At 30.5% G+C, this 23,502-nt stretch overlaps 1 protein-coding gene across 2 annotated transcripts in view; it reads left to right on the forward strand.

Annotated features, from left to right (window-relative positions):
* The window catches only part of LOC118203428 (uncharacterized), a 53,534-nt gene that overhangs the window by 11,597 nt on the left and 18,435 nt on the right, over positions 1-23,502 (forward strand). For both annotated transcript variants that reach the window (XM_035375705.2, XM_035375706.2), the window contains exons 3-5: positions 2,591-2,725; positions 9,119-9,394; positions 16,633-16,938. In XM_035375705.2, the coding sequence (XP_035231596.1) occupies positions 2,591-2,725; positions 9,119-9,394; positions 16,633-16,938 (717 nt within the window). The remainder of the gene's footprint in view (positions 1-2,590; positions 2,726-9,118; positions 9,395-16,632; positions 16,939-23,502) is intronic.

Genomic DNA, 23,502 nt, shown 5'->3' on the forward strand with positions numbered 1-23,502 from the left:
GAAAATGACAAGAAATTATATTTTACTAGCTGAGGCTATATGCAGAGTATAATTAAACAGACTGCTTTCAAACAGTGCTGCCACTCTCACAATACCAAGCTGCTGCCGGGTATTGTGAATGGAGGGAAAAATGTTTCTTCAGCAAGTCTGGCCTTTTCTTCCTCACAGCTCCAGGCAAAGTTTTTCTTTGCATGTTTTTTCCTAGACATACATTGTTGACATCTATAGCTGCAATGCATCTATACCTGCCGTAATGGGTGTTTTAAATCTTTCATGGCCTCTATCATCACTAAGGCATGGCTAAACATTTCATTGTTATATATATATTGTAGCATTTCAGGTATTTCATAGTGGCCTTTTCCCAAGTCGATTTGGATTTTCATTGTCATAGAGCAACATTGTGGTAAAATCTTTCTAAAAATAAGAAATATGTCTCTTAGGTTAGTTATTTAAATAAACTAAGATAAAAAAAAAAAAAAAAAGAAATGACATACTTTAAAAACATTTTCTTGGTGATACATATTTGAAAAACATGAATACTAGTATCATTAAGAAGTAAGAGCAGTGCATTTAATTTAAAGTTAGCAAACAGGCAACAGTATTGGGCTAAGACCTGTTTAAACTCTGTTCACTGTAATCAAATATTGTATGTTAATCAAATTGCAGTTTTAAACACATCAATGTACTGTTTTCAAGAAATTCAATGCCAGTTGCCATGTGAGGTATTTAGAAGAGAAATAATAGCAGTCTCAAAACTTTTCAGCCAGCCATTGTGTATTTAGCTTAAATAAATGCATCAAATTGTGATATTTTTTACTTATTTAAGTTAAAATAACTTAATATAAAGTAAACTTAAGGTCTAAATGTTAAGCAGATAATGCTGATGTTTGTTGAACAGAGAACATCAAAACTTTGCACGACCTTCTAGAAATCTGTAATTTTGGAAACCAAAATTGTATTTACTGCAAGTGGTTATTTTGTCTGCAGGTCATTTTGAATCCAGAATCTTATGGCTATATTATTTTTGTGACATTTTGTCTTTACCTTATTATGGCCACAATGTTTCTCTCGCAACATCAAGGGTAATTACCATTCTGAGCCAATTTTTTGCTGCAAAAGAATCTTCAGTAGTTTGAGAAGTTGCTTTGTTCAAAGAGAGTTGTAAAAAAATTATTAAATTATAATTTTTGTATTTTCTAAAAGTGTCATAGATAAAAATTAACTTAGTTTGAAACCATATCTTATTTGATTTATTTCCCAAAGTGAAATCATGCCTCGAAACAACTGCTCAAAAATATTTAAATCATGTCTTTATGTTGTGTATACATATTTAATAAAGACTGCGTGTGTATATGTACCATGTTTCTTTGAAAATGAGACCTAATAAAAAAGTAAGCCCTAGCATGATTTTTTAGGGTTCTTCTAATATAAGCCCTATCCCTAAAATAAGCCCTAGCTATTCATCAGCTAAACAGGGGCCTTATTACATGTCAACCATACAAGGGCTTTATTATCCAGTAGCCAGACAGGCACCTAGCACTTTACATAATAATAAATTTTGATGCTCTGATGAAATGAGTGCAGAAAGAAAGATCCATTATGTTGAGTGCAAGAAAGAAGTGGAAGACTCCAGGAGTAAAAATCGTCCAGTTTTTTGTGAAGAGGAGAAGTTGGATCTATGAATGGTCTAAAAATGGTGATCAGAGTACAATAACCTCGATCGAGTCGTCGAGTGAAATGCCAAGAAGCGTAAGTGTGGATCAAGTTGGCATCTATTATTTCCTGAATTGGGACACATTATCTGTAAGTAAGCTGTTGACAGAAGAGAGAAAGAATAGTAAGAGACCTTTATTTTTAGACTGTATATTTTAAAAGAAATTACCACGATGTTACAAAATATTTTTCAGTGAATCTTTCTTAAAACACTGAAAGACATCGTATTTGATTTTATTTCCTTTATATATATATTTCTTCTCTTTTTGGGATGACATAAAACATTCAAAAATAGCATGGGAAACATGTGGAGTCACTGTTTTGACAACAAAATAATAAAAGAATGTAACTTAATAAATTGCTAATTATCATATGCATGTCGGAACTGTTTTATTATGTGCAAAATTGACAACACTGATTGTTTTAAATAATCATTACAACAGTTAAGTTTATCACTAATCTTTAAGTAATGATATAAATTATGCTTAGTTTAATGTACTAAAGTTTATTCTAAGACTAAATTAATTCTTCCTAACAGATTATAATAATTTTAGGTTTAAGTATTTGAATAAAAGAGTTGGCTAAGAATAGATGTTTGATTTTCATTTTTAGCTCCATATGATTGCTGAAATAATCTTTTACTTTTCTTCAAAAGTATCTGTGATATTCATTGAAATTTATATTGTTTAATCAAGTTTTGAAAAGCACAATTTATATTCCATACATTTCCTATTTAAGTCATTAAAGTGAAATAACTACATTTACATTGCTGCAACCATTAAAAGAAATTCAGCAGTTTTTTAAATTATAATGTCAAAAATATGTTTTATCTTGTTATGAAATTTTGAATATATGCAAATGCAACATTTCTTTGTAGAAAGCAGATGCCACCATTATCAGTTCCAGTGCTTAAATAACAGTGAATGTATCGCAATTTATAATGTTTGTGATGGAATACCTCAGTGTCCTGATGGAAGTGATGAAAGCAATGAGCTGAAATGTCCAATAAAAGGTGACTTATATGTACAGATTATTATTATTATTTTGTAAATGTAACTTTATAGAATTAACTTTACAGAGCACCTGCATTTTTAATAATATTTAATATTTATTATTTTAAGCTCATGATTTGAAAGCTATCTGTTTTGTTTGTGAAGGATTATTTATTCAGATTTGCTCCTGTGTTTTTCTGCCCTCTTGTTCATTGGGGGATTAGTTCATGTGATTATTCAGTAGTGCCATATGCAGGAGTATTACTTCTGTTATGAACTTGTACAAAAATGCAAAAATATCATCTGTTTTTAATTCTTTATTTTCTCATCTATTTTTAGATGATCAAATTTTACAGAATATAAAAGGAAAAGTGTTCTAAATTTACCTACTGTTCATTTAATTTCTGGGGATATTCTAATTAATCATCTGTTCCAGGATTTAAGGGATTAGATAAGTTTAGCAATTAAAAATTTTATTTTCCTTTAAATGAAGCCAGAAAAGAGATGTTCTGCTTCATTTAAAATTTAGTTTGCTTATGTACTGTATTAATTTAATTTAGATATTTTGCTCCCACTTTCCCTTGTGTCTTCATTATTTCATTGTATTTTCGATCTGCTGTGCATCTCACGTATTTTTTATATTTCACTTCTGTCTTTGTAATGGAATTCATGATTTAATTTGTAAGTATTATAATTGAAATTTTCAGTACAACAGAAATAATTTATTTTAAATAATTCTTAAACAATGTAGATAATCGAATACATTTTAGTGCTCTTATTATTCCATTTAATGGTAGCAGTTCAATAGACAGTTGATGAGACTTGACAAATTGAATATTCGCAGAGTGTTTTAGAAATATGCATGTAGGCAATGATTTACATCAGATGAGAGAAAAGAACGGTTAAAAAATTCTGATTTTTTTGTATTTAATATATTTATAAATTAAAATTAAATAATAAATAATAATAGTTTTATTTCTTTTTAATTCCATTAAATACATTTGTATGTTGCTTATATTTCAATTACTTATCCTTTTTGTCATTATACAATTATTATGTCCCTGCATTATTATCCTTTTTGTCATTATACAGCAAAATGTTTACACATCTATAAGTATTATTATATAATGTAGTATAATTGCCATATTCACTCTAAAATAAGAACTTCTTTTTTTGTTCTAAAATTCAGAAAGGTCTCATAATTGCTTTTTCAATCAATGAGATTGTAGATTGAGGTAAACGAGTTTAGTTATCATACTCTGTAGAATAATTATGTGGTTTAAATACTAAATAAATCAAACAGATATTTACAGTAAAAGCTTGATTTTTTGGAAAGCTTGGAAAATGCTGAATTACGAATACATGAAAATTCTGGATAGTTGAACATATACAAAAAACAGAATTCACATTTAAATAGCCAAATTAGTGGGTAAAATTTCTGTTGTAAAATCATAAAAATAATCTACTTGAATACTAAAAGCCAATACGGTCAAAAGTCATTAATCCGGACTCGTCGGGACTTCGGTGATTCTGGATTATTGATTTTTCCGGATTATAGATCATCAGTTTAAATCTTGTAAGATGGCATGCAGAAATTCTAAAATTAAAAATATGAAACCGTAATTTATGAAATAAAGGACAATTATGATCTAAAGGGTATCAAAATTTACAAAAAAAAAAAAAAAAAAAAAAAAAAAAAAGCTTAATATTTATTTGTTTACTTTATTAAACATTTCTTTCAATGTAAGTTGTTTAAGTTGCTTCGTTTTATGTGATAATACTTTCCCTTTAATTCTATAAACAGACATAATTTCTTGTTCAGTTACAAAGTTCCGCTGTTCAAGTCCCGTTAATTGCTGTGCCGAGAATACCGACTAACTTGTCAATCGAAATTTTTTCGTTTTCACCAACCTCTCTGTCACATTCTTCATGTCTTTATCCATTTTTTGCAGCAATTCCACTTTTTGTTTGTTGGACATCGAAACATACTTTCATTTTGTAGATCCTTTGGAAGTTCCAGCATCGGAAATTCTATTGGACATAATCAAAAGTTCAAGTTTACTTTTATAAAATTGCTCTTACAGTCTGCAAAAAATAATAAACGGGATCCAATTCGAAGATTAAAGAACAACGCAATCATTAACATTAACTGAAATAGATAATTAGATAATTTTAGCTTACACCACCCGTTATACATTAAACGCGCAGGCGAAAACGTATTCTGCACTTGCGCACACGCATATGCGCAGTAGTGAAGGTCTTTCGCGCACACGTAAAACGCCTGTGCGCATGGGCCAACGCGGCGCATGCGCAGAAAGTTTTTAGCTTTGAGGTCTGGATTATAGATCATTCCGGATTATGGGTGTCCGAATTAACGACTTTTGACTGTATTCAAAATTAAGATTTTGAAAAAAAAAGTTGCATTTCAATCTTGATCTGATTATGAAATTCTGCATAACATGAAAGTTGGTGGAGATGTTGCCAGTCTTTCTGGAAGTTTTAATAAACATATCATTTTTTTTATTTAGTTAAAGATAAAGAAAATACAAATAGCAAACGCAGCATATAAATAAATCACTCATCATAATTTTTCATGTTATATAATTTTTTATTCATTTTTAAAGCCACATACCATGGCTTTTTTTTTATGCCCGACTCCTGTAACTCTGAAAGAAAACAAAACTTTATCTAATGTTGAAAAATTTTCATACTTGGAATGTTTTTTAGGGGGAATTGCTGAATGCAATTAAAGGATTTACTCTTAACAAGTGAAAATTGAAATAAAAACATCACTTTGCTAAAAGAGTGTGTCAGCAGAAACAACATCATAATTAACAGTCATATGATGAAGCTACTAAGCTTGGATCCAGTGAAGTGCATGTGATATATTGCAGCTCTTCAAAAATTATAGAATGAAGTAGAAACTAATATTAGATCCCTGGAAACTTTAAATGCAGTTACGGAAAGGTACGGTCATTTATTGTGTCTATTTCAATGAAATTGGTTCTGGAAGAGATAGCTTTAATATACCATAGAAAACAGAAATCAAAAACAAAATTTGATATTTTAGAATTAGTTGAATTCTTAAAAATTGAAATAGAAAACTGTGAAGCTTTCTGCTTATTACACTATTTGAAGAAATCTAAAAATATGACAGTTTCTAGCTATTATTTTAAGGATGAAATAAGTAAAAAATAATTTAAGCATATTAATTAATTTACAGCTGCATTTTCAATGAATGTAAAAGTTAACTTTGTATTCTACAACATGAGCCACAATTCATTTCATGTGAAGTTCTTTCACCCGCAGAAAAAACCAAACAAGCTAAAGGTTCAAAGGTCTTTGCTTTAAATGCTACAAAAAATCCCATTTGAATGTTAATTGTAGATCAAAATTAAATTCATGTAGGTAATGTACTTCTAATAATCATCATGAGAGTATTTGCTTTAAATATATATATACACTGAAGTGACAAAAGTCATGGAAGGATACCTCCTAATATTTTGTCCGTCCTTCTTTTGCCCGGTGAAGTGCAGCAACTCGGCGTGGCATGGACTCAACAAGTCGTTGGAAGTCCCCTGCAGAAATATTGAGCCATGCTGCCTCTATAGACGTCCATAATTGTGAAAGTGTTGACGGTGCAGGGTTTTGGGCACAAACTGACCTCTCGATGATGTCCCGTAAATTTTCGATGGGATTCATGTTGGGCGATCTAGGTGGCCAAATCATTCGCTGGAATTGTCCAGAATGTTACTTCTACCCAATCGCGAACCATTGTGACCCGGTGACATGGTGCATTGTCATCCATAAAAATCCCATCGTTGTTTGAGTACATGAAGTCCATGAATGGCTGTAAGTGATCTCCAAGTAGCTGAAGGTATCCATTTACAGTCAATGATTGGTTCATTTGCACCAGAGGACCGAGTCCATGCCATGTAAAAACAGCCCAGACCACTATGGAACCACTACCAGCTTGAACAGTGCCTTGTTGACAACTTGGGTCCATGGCTTCGTGGGGTCTGCGCCACACTCGAACCCTACCATCAGCTCTTACCAACTGAAATCGTGACTCATCTGATCAAGCCACGGATTTCCATTCATTTAGGGACCAACCGATATGCTCACGAGCCCACGAGAGTCGCTGCAGGCGATGTCATGCTGTCAGTAAAGGCACTCGAGTCGGTCTTCTGCTGGCATAGCCCAAGGAAGACAAATTTCGCCGCACTGTGCTATTGGACACATCCCTCATACATCCCACATTGATTTCTGCGGTTATTTGATGCAGTGTTTCTTGTCTGTGAACATTGACAACTTTACGCAGACGTTGCTGGTCTCGGTCGTTAAGTGCAGGTGGTCGGCCACTGTGCTGTCCATGGTGGGATGTTATGCCTGAAATTAGATACTCTCGGCACACTCTTGACACTGTGGATCTCGGAATGTTGAATTCCCTAACGATATCCAAAATGGAATGACCCATGCGTCTAGCTCCAACTACCATTCCGCGTTCATTGTCTGTTAATTCTCGTCGTGCAGCAATAATCACGTCAAAGCCTCTTCACGTGAATAACTTGAACACAAATGAAAGCCCTGCCAAAGCACTTCGCATTTACACATTTTCTACGCGATACTACTGCCATCTGTATATTTGCATATTGCTATCCCATGACTTTTGTCACTTCAGTGTATATATATATATAAACCAAAAGTTCACCCAATCAGAGGCGTAGCTAGGGTTTTCAATGCCCAGGGACAACTGAAGATTTTGTGCCCTTTTCTGTATGCCAAGGATGGAAAACATTTTATTCTAAAATTTTGTAACATCAATTTAGTGAACCCTGAATGGCAAAGGGGGACGTCTGTCCCCCTTTGCCCCACCCTAGCTATGCCACTGCACCCAATGAAAGTGTTGATAACAAAAGAAAATGACAATAAGTCTTAAATGATAGTTTCATCTGTATCATGTTACAAACAAATAAAAGACTCAAATTCAGTTTTGTTATAAACAAGCCCCTTGAGAATTGTAATGCCTTGTAGATCGAAAATAATAAGAGTATTATTTAATAATGCTTCAGTGGGTTCCTTTATCATGAAATCATTAGCATATGAGATAAAACTTCCAATTATAAGAAAAGAGAATTTTATTGTTTATACTTTTGAAAATCATGATCCAGAGGAAAATTTATTCAGAGTATTAAGAACCCAAATACAAAAGTGCAGTGATCCTGAGAAAATAGAATTTGAAGTGTTAATCACGAAGAAAATTTTAAATGTATATGTTTACACCCTATCAGTGCAGATCAGTGCCCAGATCAGTACAAAATATGGGAGATAGGTGTAGGATGGGATGAAGAACTAAATGAGGATTTGAAAGTTAAATGGGAGACCTGGCATAAGGACATTTCTAAATTGGAAAATTTATCAATACCTAGATGCTATTTCAAAACAGATCTCACTGAATTCCAATTACATATTTTTTTAGTGAATAAGCATTTTACTAGTGAATTAGCATACAGAGCCACCACTACAAAATATCAGATGAAGATTTTGAAATTAGCTTTGTAACATCTAAATTAAGGGTAATATTAGTAAAAATGTTAACTTTGCTATGGCTAGAGTTGATGGCAATGCTGACTACTGTAAGAATTTTGATGTTCAATAGATTAAGCTTTACTATTTATTAGATTTTTGTAATAATTAGAACATTATTATTATTGTTTTAGTCTCATACATGGCTCACTTACTCACAGATATACAGATTACTATTAGCCAGAACCCACTCCAAGAAGATTTGAAAATAACAGTCTACATATAAAAGAAAGCTTTACAAATTTAAGTAAAAGAAATTTTGTTCTCATAATTTGAATAAGAAACACATTTTTGAAAATAAATAAATAAAACAAGGAAAGAAAAAAAGAAGAGCTCTTACAGCTTAAACTGATTTTAGCCAAACATGTTATCAGGATCAAATCCCATCTTTAATTCTTATTAAGTACTTTAAAATAAAAAAATACTGTATAAAAAAGTATGTGTGAAAAGGAATTAATGATTAAAACAATAACCAGTTTTATTGGCTCCAGGTAAGAAATAACTAACTAAAAGCAGTAAATTATATAGTACATCATTTCCTTCAGCTTTTCTAGATCATTATTTATAATGCTTTTACTTGCAATTAGGCTGATTTACAATATGATAACTACTGCTGAAAATTTTATTTTCAATTTATATTGAAATTATTGAAATATTCTTTTTGTTCTTTTTATTTGAGAATTTTTTTAAATTGGCATTCTTTTAAAAATATTTTAAGTATAGTTTGATACATAGAAACATATGCATAGTAAAAAAAAAATTCCATCTTTTTTATGAATTTTTTAATTTGTAAATAAATGTTTGGGTTTTATTCTTATCTTCTGCAGGAATTTCAAAAGATGTTTCAGGTAAGGTCCAGAAATTTGACTTATCTCATCATTCTGAAAATAAAGCTCCTAACTCAGCTGCCGAGATCAGAGGGCTTCAACCATCAACTATGCTTACCAACCCTCAAAATAGTCCAATTTCTCCCCCTCATGATAAGCAAAAACCCAGAGAAAGCAAAGAAGATTTAATGCACAAGGAAGAAGCTAAAGTTCCTTGGCATGATAGATCTTCAGAACTGCAGGGATCTAGGCCAGATTATTATCATCATGTTGATGGTAAATTGCAAGTTTTTAGAATTCAAACCAATTGTACAGTTTTGGCATTTAACTTTCATTCTAAAATTTAGCATTTTAAGGTAAAATTGGAGGAAGGAAAGAATAATACAAATGTTTCGAAATTGTCTTATTATACATGTTAAACTTTTTGTGATTGATTTAAATTTTTTCTTGGTTAGACCAGAAATAAATAGAAGTTGAATCATAATTTATATATTTTTTAATGCAACAGAAAACTAAATTATTCTTATAGTATTTCTTGTATCAGGGGTTTCACATTGATGGTAGTTTGACTTAGAATCCAATTTTACATTGTTTTAATTTATTTTCATGATCAAAAATGAACATGAGTAATGCTTCAGAAAATCTACAAAGAGTTAATTATGTTGGGTGTTTCCAGAGTTCCAGGAAATGAGATCTAATTTAATTCTAGAACACTTGCAGACAGTGCTATCAGCCAAGACAAGTCTTGTTATGTTTATACAGCTGTCCTGTATAATATTGTTTAGTCCAGATCAATTGTTTGACTGATATAGCTGCATTTTTGCCTTGAGGTAAAAGTTTCCGTGGATCATTTTAAAAGTTGTATGCAATTAAATGGGGATTATTTTCAAACACTGCATTGTAGCATTGAGAAAAATTGATGAAATATAAATGGTATACCTAAATTTCCAGAGCTTTGAAAACACCAATCTTAATTTACACTGTTATAAATCATATTTGATGATCTAAAGACACAAATTTGATTAACTTTTAGTCGTATTTGTCAAAAGAATAAATATCTCAGTTACAAATTTTTTCCAATATGAATAATTGCTTTGTTTCAGAGTACATGTATATGTGACAAATTCTCTTCCCTCCAATAGATGATAATTAGTAACTTGTAAGAGAATAACCAGATTGACTGATGAGCATATACAGTTCATGATGAAGATTCTTTCTAATAATTTTTCTCCAAGATAACAAATTTTATCATAATCAGAATACCATGAGGTATTGTAGCTGAATGTTGTAGTGAAAAAAAAAAGAAGTTTATAATTATTTGCATACAAATATATGCTTTTTTTTTTTTATTCCTGTATGCATCAATTAAAAAATCATTGCTGGAATTTGTAACAGGGACTTAAGCTGTATGTATTGTTGTGTACAGTAAGCAAGGGGTGGCCAAGCTCCTTGATAGTCCGAGCCATTTTTCAAAATTTGTAATTTTTCGCGAGCCGCAATTAAATACGTATTTAAAAGGTATGCAAAAAAGGTATTACCATTTTTTTTTACAGAAATTATACTTATTGAAAACATATAAATAAAGTACAAAATATGTGTATTGAATTTAAATATTAAAAATTAAACACATTTATTTTACTTCTCTTTATAATTCTTTAAAATTTGGTGAATAATTGGTGACAGCACTTCTTCATAATTCTTTGAGATGCTGGTTAATTAATACTGATCAGCGTTTGTATTTCACGAATTTTAAAGTGGAATAAAATGATTCACATTAATACTTTGTTCCGAATATTGAAATAATTCGACAAGCAGCCTTTTTTAATTCAGGATACTTTGATTCTGGTACATATTTCCAAAATTCATTGCAACTCTATAAATTCTAATTCTTCAGATGCTTTTTGGGTCATAATTATATTGAAAATAGAAAACTCACCTTGAAGTATGTTAATTTCAAATGGATTAAAAAAAAATCAAGAGACGATTTAAAATATTTCAAGTCTTGAAATCTATTTTGGAATTCTGTCAATATTTCTTCTAGCTTTTTTATATACTCGTTAAGTTTTTGTTGTTTAATATTGGAATAAATTTTTTTAATTTGAGAAAAATGACAAAGTGTTTTATTTTTAATGTCCTTTTCAAAAAGTTGTAATTTAGTTTGAAAACTAAATATACACTGTGAGAGGTCAGATATTATTTTATCTTTCCCCTGAAATTGTAAATTCAGTGTTTGCAAATGTTCCATGATATCAGTCAAAAACATTAAGTCTAACCACTCGTCATCATCTAATTCTGAATAGGTTATTTCCTTTTCTTTTAGAAATGCAGTTATTGGATCAAACAAATCTACAAATCGATTTAATATGTTGTAGCTAGATAACTATCTAACAATGGAAAAGAAATTAATGTGAAGAATTAAAGTTCTTCGTCCTTTAATTCTTCAAGGAAATTTTTGAATTGTTGATGACTTTTTGCATTGGTACAAATGTAATTTAGAATGTGTAACATTGTTTTCATAACATTAGGATATTTTAAATATTTTGTAACGAGATGTTCTCAGTAAATTAATAAGTGAATCGGTATGAATTGTGGAATTTGAGAATCATCTCTTAAAAGCCCAATAAGACCGATTTTTTTTTACCCAGCATTGCCGGAGCTCCATCAGGTGCAATGCTTACAAGTTTGTTAAGAGGCACATCAAATGTTTTCATTATGGAATCTAATGCATTTTTAATATCGACACCCCTGGTTGACTCTTGAAGTGCTACTAAATCTAATAATTTTTCTTTAACAGCGAAGTCAGGTGAAACAAAACATATGAAAACTGCCAATTGCAGAAGATCTGTAATATCTGTCGATTCATCAAGGGCTAAACTGAATGCAATACAGTTCTTGAAATCATTTAAAAAATTATATTCAAGAGATGTATTAATTGCAGTTATGCGTAGTTCAGTTGTGTGTCTCGAGATGGGAATATGTGAAACAACTTTGTGCAATGCTGCATTATTTGGATCTAAAACTTTAAGTACATCTTCCAAGTTTTTTTTTAATAAACTCTCTCTCTTCACACGGGCGTTTTGCATGAGCAATATTCCAGGCAATAACAAAACTGTCTTCAGCTACATTATTAGCTTGATTGCTAAAGTTCATCAAAATCGAATGTTGTATATTTAATTTGATTTTAAAGAAGCAAGCTTATATGATCTTAATTTGGAATTTGGTGGATACTGATTAAAAAACTGAGGATGATTGGTTTCATAATGTTGACGTAAATTGCTAGCTTTATGATTTTTGACCATAGAACTGCGAATAACACATAATGCTTTTCCGTAATTATCAATAAAAAAGAAATTCTCCTCTCATTCATTATTAAAACTTCTTTTTTTATTTTCATTCTCTGTCCTTTTTTTTTATTTTCATTCTCTGTCATCATATTTTTAAAAGAACTGGAAATAAATAATGAAATCTACAAAATACAAGTTTTGTGTTTTTAAAACAATAATCAACACGTGTTACATGCTACGAAACAAATTATAGTTAACTTACCAAAAATTCCAGATTACAAATTATATCCATAGCAAGAGTGATATAAATTGTTTCCTCCAGAGCACAATGTCAACTGTCTGTTGCAATGAAAGTTTACAAATTGAAAATTGGTCTGAAGTCGGTCGATTACGTAGATCGTCATTTGTCAAGAAGCAATCGACCGGACAAAGCCTTGACTCCCATACTTTTCTCATAATTCATGAGGCAGTCGAAGGGGAAGAAAATCCGACGAACAGAACTGTCACGCCACTGTTTATGTTTGTTCATGCATTTTTCGATGAGTCATATCATTCTTAACTTGGAAGGAAATGAAATTTGTTACAATGTTGCACTTAGTCTTTCATATTTGTTGTCAGTAATTTAAAAGACATTTTGAAACACATACGGAACAATAATAATTTTTAAAAATATAATGACACAAAATTGAAGAGGGAATTCGGGTACATTTATTGAGAGCCACAAATAATCCTTCAAAGAGCCGCAGGTTGGCCACCTCTGTAGTAAGGCATTGTTGAACAAAAGGGCTACGTCATTAATATGTTGAGTTTACGCCAAATACACATTGTGTAAAGTTAACTCACTGTGGGAAAAGTGTGTTAGGTATTGTTCGAACTAAGATAGTATTTATAATTTAAACAAACTTAAATATTGTTTCAATCAAATGGAAAAATGAAAGAAATGTTAACTGAAAGGATTTTAATTACTATTTAATAAGTTGGTACATGATACAATTATTTCTTTAAAAAGCTGATGATTTTTGCTTGGATGTAACTCTTTAAAATGATTTGCAGTAAAGAGCACATAGTTTTTCAGTGAATATCATAAAGTATCCTATTCTTTCTTCATTTGGACCAATCTTCTTTTGCTAAGCCAGTTTGTGTGCCTTTTTAACTATTCATTAAACTTTGTAAAGATGTAAGTTAAAGGTGCTTTGTTGTCTTCTCTGTAGCTGTTTCTAGTAAGCTGCTGCATAAGATCATCCAGTTCTTCATTCATTTCTTGGTCATCATTTTTTAATAATTACTACTTTCACTATTCACTGGCATTATTAGATCATCCAATTCTTCATTCATCATTTGTCATTCATAATTCTCAATTAATTCTTTGATGCCCCCTTTTATCATATACCACGTATGAACAACAAAATTCTAGCATTAGACTAATTAAATGGAAGTAATTAAGACAAAATCATGTATGTACAAAATCATGTTCTGCAAATCCATGCTCGGCAAGGTTTACTGTAATGTAATTCTTTTAAATGCCAACTGCAGTATGGGCTTTAAATTTTCTTCAGGTTTGAGTTGATTTTGGAGTCATGAGCCAATCCACTGGAGCACTGTGTTTATTGACAGTGAATTCAAGAACAGAAAAATGATCCTTATAGTTTTTATCACATGAATTTTTCATTTTATATTCCATTATATTGGAGTTTCTAATGTATTTCAGTGATGTTAAAAATGACATTGAAAATAAACACAAGATACCCAGAGATTTTACCACAATATAATTTCTGCATGTTCTAAATTCAGTATGTATTCTTATTTGTAAATATATTCTTATAATAATTAACAAATCAAGAAAGTTCCAGTCAAATGACATCCTTCTAGATACTGTTTTTTTGGGGAAAGATATGTTTCATATCATTATCCAGACTGACTTTACCTAGATAGTTGCCATTTCCTATTTCTTTCCTTTTCATAAACTTTTCAGAGGTTTATTCTTTGTTCCAAGGATATATTCATACATATTGAGAAATAGTTGCAAATTAGAAGAAATACTTTATTGTATGCATGAAAGACAAAGTATTAATTCAATGTTTCGCGGTCGCCAAGCCTTCTGTGAGTAATTTCAAATTCTGATTAAGAATGAATACTGAAGATTTAAATTTATAACAATAAATTATTAATTAAATTAAATAACTAATTTGTGTTCTGTAATGGCCTTGGTGAGAACTGCATTGGCAAAAAACAAACAGTTATCGAATTCCACATGTGTGATAAACAAAAATTACCAATATGTGCATGTACCAGAAGCAAATGATTAAGGCTCTAACTAGTTTTTTGTGATAGCATTGTGCCAATACATCGATTTTTTAAATTGTAAAATACTCATTATGCTTACTATTTTAATCGTCCATCGATGGAAAAGAAGGTAAAATGATGTTTAAGGCAATTATTAGCAGCAATTACTTAACTGTGGCAACTGAAAGACTCTATAAAAAATACATTTTCCAGTATGTTTATGTATGTTTCTTTTTAATAAAAAGAAAATCGTCATGTTTGCTTACATAATATTTTAACTACATTGCTTACATAATTGTATTAAATACAATAATTAATGTGTATATTAAAAAAGTTCTCTTGAATTATGCTGTTATTTTAAATAAACGGCTTACAAAATTAGGACAAAAACATCTGAAAGTCTTCAGACATTATGCCAAAAAGGGCTTTTTTTTTATGTTTTATGTGTTACCTTTATTCATTAAATATCATATTCTTCGCACTTCATAAAATTCAATTTACAGCTGTATCACAAAATAATTTAAAAAAAGCATAGCTTTAGAAATTTCGATACACAGTCTCGCATGCTGAAGATAAAAATGTCTTTTTTTCCCCCTGTACAGTGTTGCCATTGCTTGCTTTGCAGTCATTGAGTTTGTTAATAAAAAATTCGTTAAAGTTTTACTAAATATGAAATAGATAACAAAACAAATTCCAAATTCCAAACATAGTTTTCAGGTGCCCATATTTGGGTGAAGGATTATGTTATTCAAAATTTGATGGCTTTAGGTAATGTTGTTTTATCACAGTGTGAGAAACATACATACATTTATACAGATTCTTCATTACTTAATTTCTTTAAATATAATACAGGGTGATAATATTTGGTGGTAACAATATGAAAAGTAATACGCCATTCCAAAACAATATTAATGGCCCTTCTGGGCTTATAATGAATTCAAATATGATTATTAATGTATATATTAAATAAGTTCTGTTATTTTAAATAAATTATTGACATAATTGTAAAAAATACTATAATGAATATGAATTTGTTAAATTCCTTCTTATGTGTATATTAAATAATTTGTGTTATGCAGATAATCAGTGAGTTTTGTTTATATTAAATAACTTTGTTATACAGATTAAAATTTTTGTGTATATTAAATAACTTGTGTTATACAGATAATCAATGAGTTTCGATTTATCATTTACTGTCATCAGTTTCATTTTCATTGATGTTTATTTACAACATTTGGCAACAAAGTGCAATTTCTTAAGCTTGAATTGTACCAACGCCATAACCAGTTAATTAAAATTGTTATGATGTTAAAAATAAAGTATGCTTGATAAATAGTACTTTTATTAAATTGAATAAACTCTAAAAATTGAATTATATTTAATAAATAATAATTGTATTAGTTTTACCACATTTAAAATTAAATTTTATAAAATATAGTAAATGTTACGCAGAGCAAATGCTGTATAAATTATTGGTTGCTGCTCGTTAAATAAACTTAAAACAAAATTAGTTTCATATACTGTTTATTGAAGTTTGTAAAAGATAATTTGTATTTCATGACTTTTGACAGTTCAGTCTACTTACAATTTCTAACTTAATCTATAAACTAAGACTTTCACTCATTCCAGTAATTTCTCTGTGTACTCTAACTAGACTGACATTCTGGGGAAAAAGAGTGTTCAATGGGGGGGGGGATTCTAGTACGTAACAGAAAACAGTTTCAGTTTTGTTAGACATATTCCAGGATCAAATACCTCTTGAATTAAAAACCATCAAAAGAAAGATAAAAGGTCAAAGGAAGGTAATTTTATTTACCTCCAATGTCACAGTATTATGGCAACCCTTCTTGATTGCATTCATGGCACATGCATTTTTTCTCTTCACCTTTTCTAATATAAGACACAATTTTTTAAATTAAAATACAAATAAAATATTGTATTTTGCAGAATCAGATGGGCTTGGATCACCTTTCATACATAAGCACAGCCAATTTGTTGCTGCTAATGATCCACATGTGCAAAGCCTGAACCACTGGTCAAATGATTATGATCAATATCCTCAACATTCTGCTTCTTTGGATCAGCGATATAATCCATATGAGAGTAATTATCAAAGGATGGATGATCAGTACTTACCTAACCCATTATCACCAGAATATGATAGTGTAAAAGGATATGGAAACTACAGACAAGATGACATACCGTACTGGCCAGGCCAAGATGGTGTACAAGATGGTGCATATTCAGTTGATGGTAAGCATTTAAATATTATCGTGTATTGCAGGTTTAGGTTTTATAAGATGAGAATTTTCTCATTGAGCATCATAAAAAAGTTAGAGTTTTTTATTCAAAATTTTCCAAGATATACACAAATTTACATATTTTCACGTTTTGAAATTTGGCATCTTTTTTTTAGCAATAATAATGCCAAATGTGGTTTATCGATTTTTGTTACAGTGAATTTTCACAGCTATTTTTAACCTTAAATTTCAAATAAATTTTTACGGAGAATTAATTATATGAATTTTTTTCCTTCAATGATGTGTAATAAATATTTTAATATTATATGAAAAGCTATTTTTTTAAAATTATAGATGACATTCAAATTTTTAACTTTTTAGTCCAAAGGGGCTTTGTCCATGAAAGACTATTGTTTTCGTTTTGCGATTTTGCGTTGAATTACTATAAATGATGAATGATTCCCCCCCCTTTTTTTAAAATTTTGATAGGAGTGAATTTTTACCTTTGCCATGTTATCGTCTGCTACTTTAACTGCATTTAAATTGAATTGTCTAAAGCTGAGAAAGAATGTTTGATGTTTATTTTCACAATGATTTTAAGCAAACAGGACATTGACAGTTTGGATGACCCAAACTGTCCCAGCTTTCAAAAATATATACAGTCAAAAGTCGTTAATTCGAACGATTCAGAATGATCTATAATCCGGACCTCAAAGCTACAAACTTTCTGCGCATGCGTCGCTTTCACTTTTATGTACCTTTACGTAAGACCTTTATGGCTGCGAATATGCGTGTGCACATGCACAAAATACGTTTACGCATGCATGTATAATGTATAACGGACGGTATAAGCTAAGCTAAAATTATCTAATTCAGTTAATGTTGCAGATTGCGTTGTTCCTTAATCTTCGAATTAGATCCGGCTTGTTATTTTTTGCAGACTGTTAGAGCAATTTTATAAAAGTAAGCTTGAACTTTCGATTATGTCAAATAGAATTTCCAATATATATTTACTAATATATGTAAAGGATCTACAAAGTGAAAGTGTGTTTCGAAGTCCATTAAACAAAAGTGGAATTGCTGCAAAAAATAACCTAACCATTCCGAAATCTGTTTAACAATTTCACGCTGTTCTGCGGCGGGCAATGAATTGGAAGTTGATCTGTCAGCACTATCCTTATCTTCAGGGATGTTTTCATTTTATTTGGCTTATAATTCCTTACTAAATGTAGTATTTCATTTTGATGTATTCCAAGCTTTGATATGATTTAAATCAAATTCCTCGTCATTATAATTTGCTTCCGATAGTGAAGAAAGTGACACAGAGGTTATTGAAAACGAAAAAATTTCGATCGACAAATTAGTCGGTATTCTCGACACAGCAATTATAGGACTTGAACAGCGGAACTTTGTAACTGAACAAGAAATTATGTCTGTTTATAGAATTAAAGAGAAAGTATTAGCACATAAAACGAAACAATTTAATTGAAAGAAATGTTTAATAAAGTAAACAAATAAATATTAAGTTTTTTTTTTTTTTTTTTTTTGTAACTTTTGATACCTTTTAGATTATAATTGTTCTTTATTTCATAAATTACATTTTCATATTTTTAATTTTATAATTTCTGCATGCCATCTTATCAGATTTAAACTGATGATCTATAATGCAGAAAAATCGATAATTCGGAATCGCCGAAGTCCCGACGAGTCCGGATTAACGACTTTTGACTGTATGTAAATATAAATTTTTACATTAATCCTCTTAGAAAGAATGTTTTAAGTAGCTAATTTTCTCTCATGTTATAGATTGTATAAAAACATGATCTTTAATATGATTACAGAATAAAATTGCTGGACTTTTATTTCTTTGTCATTTAACAAAAAATCTTACTTTGCTTTAAATTTTATTTATAGTTAAAATGCCTAGAAAATGAAAAGCTGTCTTCGACTGAAACTCAGTTGATGTAATTGATATTTTTTAAAAAATGACAAGAATGCAAAATTTTTGGAAGTGTAACAATCGAAAAATCTTAATTTTCTTGTGGTGAGCACTGGAAATAAATGTAGAAGTAGGGGTGTTTGTGCTCAGGGGTTTTACTGTATACAATAAAAGAAATATTTCTGCAGCTCAAAAAAATTGTTGAAGGGGTGTAGTCTTGCTTGCATTCCCAACAACTCACAAAGGATGCTTTAGCTCGGAAAAAAAAGAATACTAAATGGGTTATTTGTTATGCAAAACAAAACTTTATTGCATATGGCATTATATTCAGCAGTATTACCAGAGTTCAACACATATATTAAATTATTTGAAACAAAAAAACCAATGCTTCATTTAATACATTCCAGTATTTATAAATTGATGGCAAAATTTTTCTCTTTTTTTATGAAGCCAGAAAACATAGAGTGCACATCTTATAATGATTTATTAAAGGTTGATGTCACAAATCCAGAATTCCATCTACCTAACAAAGTAATATTTACTGGTGCAGAAGCTTCCACTCTCCTGAAGAAATTATCAAAAAATCATCCAATAGCAAAAGAATTCCAAATTTCTCTGATGAAATCTCATACTAATACAGCACAGCATATGAAACAGAAATTACCCCTTAAAAATTCATATCTAATTAGTTTTACAGCATTAGATCCAGAGCTAAGAGGTAAAACCAGTACAATATTAGCTTTTGAAAAATTATCAACTTTTATGTCCCATATTTTTAGTGATAATGAAAAGTCAAAAGTAGAATCTGAAATAAGGTTATACCAGAGTGATATTGATATCACCAAAGAAATGCTCTACACATCTGATGAAAGTGGAAATCAAGTCAAGTGTACAATTGATAAATATTGGTCTAAAGTTTTTAATTTAAAAGATTATTTCACAAATGATTATAAGTATCCTACATTGGCTAAATTGGTCAAAGCCTGCCTTAGCTGCTTCCATGGCCCATTAGTGGAAAGTGCATTCAACTTAATGGATACACTTGTCACTGACTATAGAACCTCTCTTAAGATTGATTCCCTAGATGCAGTACAGACTATTAAATATGATTTAATGGCTTCTAAAGAAACCTCATGTGAAAAGTATGGCTCAAAAAATCCAATGACTGATCCAATTCACAAAGATCTCTTACTGAATATGAACAGAAGTTGGAAAACATATCAAGAGGACTTAAAAACATGTATTTCAGATGAGTCACCTATAAAAGTCTCTGAAAAACCTTCTACATTAGCAGAAAAGCAAACTGCTTTTACCTCTGCATGTGCAGTTCTCGAGGAAATTTCTTCAACTGTAAATGAGGAAAATAAAAGTCAACCTTCCTGCAATTATGAAGTTCACCACAAAAGAAAGACAAGCCCACAAACATCAGAAAATAAAAAAAGCAGCAGAAATTAGATAATTTTTTTTTAAAGAATTAATTCAGGTAATTTAAAATATTTACATAAAATGTAGTAGTTTATATGTTTGAAAATTTATGCAAAAAAAGTAATTCATTGAACTTTTATAATTAGGTCATTCAATACTTCATAATTGTAATTTTTCATTTCTCTCCCCCCCCCCTTCTCGAAACTCCAAAATGTCGGTAGTAAGTCCGTAAAAGTTTCACGGGATTTTTTAGGGTCCCACAAACACCCCTGTAGAAGGAAAGAAGAAAATTAGGGAGAAAAGTAAGCAAAAGTTTGACAGGGAATTTGGCTGTCAGAAATACCAAGGTGTTTCGAAAAGATGGATGCTTTTGAATATACTTTCAGAATACTTCAAGGAATTTGGGTGTTCAAAAAGAAAACACTTGGACGTGTACACTAGCAAATACCATCAATTGAGCTTGTGCTAACAGAAAAGACAAAAAGGATATTGTTGCAGATTAAAGGGAAGAGCAACTGGTTTTCAACTATATGGTTGTATAAATTTAAATTACGTTATAAATCATCATATCATCATAAATGGAGAATCCCATGATTTCTTAGTTGAATTATTTGAAGATTCAGGAATTTATCCAGTGCTGTATGTGGATGTCACCTAAAGATGTTTTCCCTCTTGATGAAACCAGTCTTTACTTTCATCTCATGCCTTCAAAATGCTTAGCCTCTAAAGACTGATAAAGGCTCTGACTAAATACTGATAAAATGTATTGAGTTGGATTATTAAGTTACGGGAAAGCAGGTCTATCTGTTTGAAAGGAGGGATGCCTTCGTGAAGAACTTTCTAAGCGAAACCAGCTGGCATACACGTTACACATGAGAAAAACCACGAGAACGCTCATGAAACCGGCTCGTTCGCTGGGATTCAAACCCTGGAGCGAACTGCCAGTGTTCAGTGACTTTACCGCTCGGCCGTTTGTGGGCCTTTATGAAATGGAAGGCAAATTTAAAATGAATGTCAGAAATACCAACATGTTTCAAAAAGTTGGATGCTTTTTAATATACTTGCAGAATGTCTGAAGAAAAAGAACAAGCCATTAAGAAGAAAAAAATAATTTTTTTGCATAAAATTTAGTATTTTTTTTTTTAAATTTAAAACCTTTTAATCTTATGCTATTTGATTTTTGCAATTTCAAAAATATAAAATGTTATTCATAATTTAGTCAAAAATAAAATATTTGACTAAAATATGAATAACATTTTAAGAAACTAAATGTAAGATGATAAAATTGTGTAAAGCAATGAACACAATGATAAAGCTGTTTAAAGCAAAGTATGCAAGTCATCCTAAGTTAAAATGTCGGTTATACATCTTTCTTATTTATATCTCATTTCTGAGTGGAACATTGAAAGGTGTGTTAACTGTGCTTTGCTGTATTTTCTCTTTTAATATATACAGTTTTCAAATGCATCGTCATCTGGGTCACAAAGTATTCTTCCGAAAGAAACGCAATTCAAATAAATAAAATCAAATTCTGGAAAATTAATATTAATAAATGTATTTAAAATGCTCAGTTTGAATGAAGAAATAGGAAATTTTAAAACAATTATATGAAGAGATAATGCAACACACACACAAAAAGAAGTCTAAAAATTAAAAAATTACCTAAAATAATAAGTATGACAAAAAATAAATTATAAAGAAAACTAATTAAAATAAACGATGCATCTTTTATTTAAACTACGCAGTTCAAATGAGTAAGTAAACATTTTAAAAACAGTTATTTGAAGGAAACCATGCAACTTAAACAATTAAAATGAAATTCAAAAAATAAACACTACTTAAAATAAGAACAGAGCTATATTTAAATCTAATATATATCTTAAGTCGCGCTTTCGGGACATGAAGAACACAATTTGAATTTTGTCAATTGGCCCAGTAAAAAGGGGGATATAGAAATGTCTTTTATTTTTTTTCGCACAGTGTACCTGCTTATGTCAGCTGTAAATAAGCTCTGTCTCATTTCATTATTTAATATTCTTAAGTTGTAGTACTTATAAGTCAATAATATTGTTGTCTGACTTTGAGTCACATGCAAAGCAGTGATAAGCAGCAAAGAATTTGAGCAAAGTTTGCAAGCCAATCAGAATTTGTGGACATTGGATAGCAGTTTATGGTGATTGCTGTATGATTTTGAAAAGTGTCCACCAGTGAATTCTGTGTGCCAGAAGCTGTAGTAAAGATGAGAGGATTGTATTTGCTGAGCAAAAATCAATACAGTCAAAAGTCGTTAATCCGGACTCATCGGGACTTTGGCGATTCCGGATTATCGATTTTTCCGAATTATAGATCATCAGTTTAAATCTCGTAAGATGGCATGCAGAAATTCTAAAATTTAAAATATGAAATCGTAATTTATGAAATAAAGAACAGTTATGATCTAAAGGGTATCAAAATTTACAAAAAAAAAGCTTAATATTTATTTGTTTACTTTATTAAACATTTCTTTCAATGTAAGTTGTTTAACTTGCTTCGTTTTATGTGATAATACTTTCTCTTTAATTTTATAAACAGACATAATTTCTTGTTCAGTTACAAAGTTCCGCTGTTCATGTCCCATAATTGCTGTGCCGAGAATACCGACTAACTTGTCAATCGAAATTTTTTCATTTTCACTAACCTCTCTGTCACCTTCTTCATGTCTTTATCCATTTTTTGCAGCAGTTCTACTTTTTGTTTGATGGACATCGAAACATACTTTCGTTTTGTAGATCCTTTGGGAGCTCCAGCATCAGAAATTCTATTTGACATAATCGAAAGTTCAAGTTTACTTTTATAAAATTGCTCTTACAGTCTGCAAAAAATAATAAACTAGATCCAATTCGAAAATTAAGGAACAACGCAATCATCAACATTAACTGAAATAGATAATTAGATAATTTTAGCTTATACCGTCCGTTATACATAAAACGCGCACGTGAAAACGTATTCTGCGCTTGCGCACATGCATATGCGCAGTCGTAAAGGTCTTACGCACATGCGTAAACGCCTATGCGCATGTGTCAATGCAGCGCATGCGCAGAAAGTTTTTAGCTTTGAGGTCTGGATTATAGATCATTCCGGATTATGGGTGTCCGAATTAACGACTTTTGACTGTATAGTCCTTTTTAGTGATGTTATGAAATTCAGAGTTGATATCAAATCTATTGTAAAAGC

Source organism: Stegodyphus dumicola, chromosome 1, assembly GCF_044657685.1.
Source record: "Stegodyphus dumicola isolate Sdum_Otavi_A_Nest chromosome 1, ASM4465768v1".
Classification (NCBI taxonomy): Eukaryota; Metazoa; Arthropoda; class Arachnida; order Araneae; family Eresidae; genus Stegodyphus; species Stegodyphus dumicola.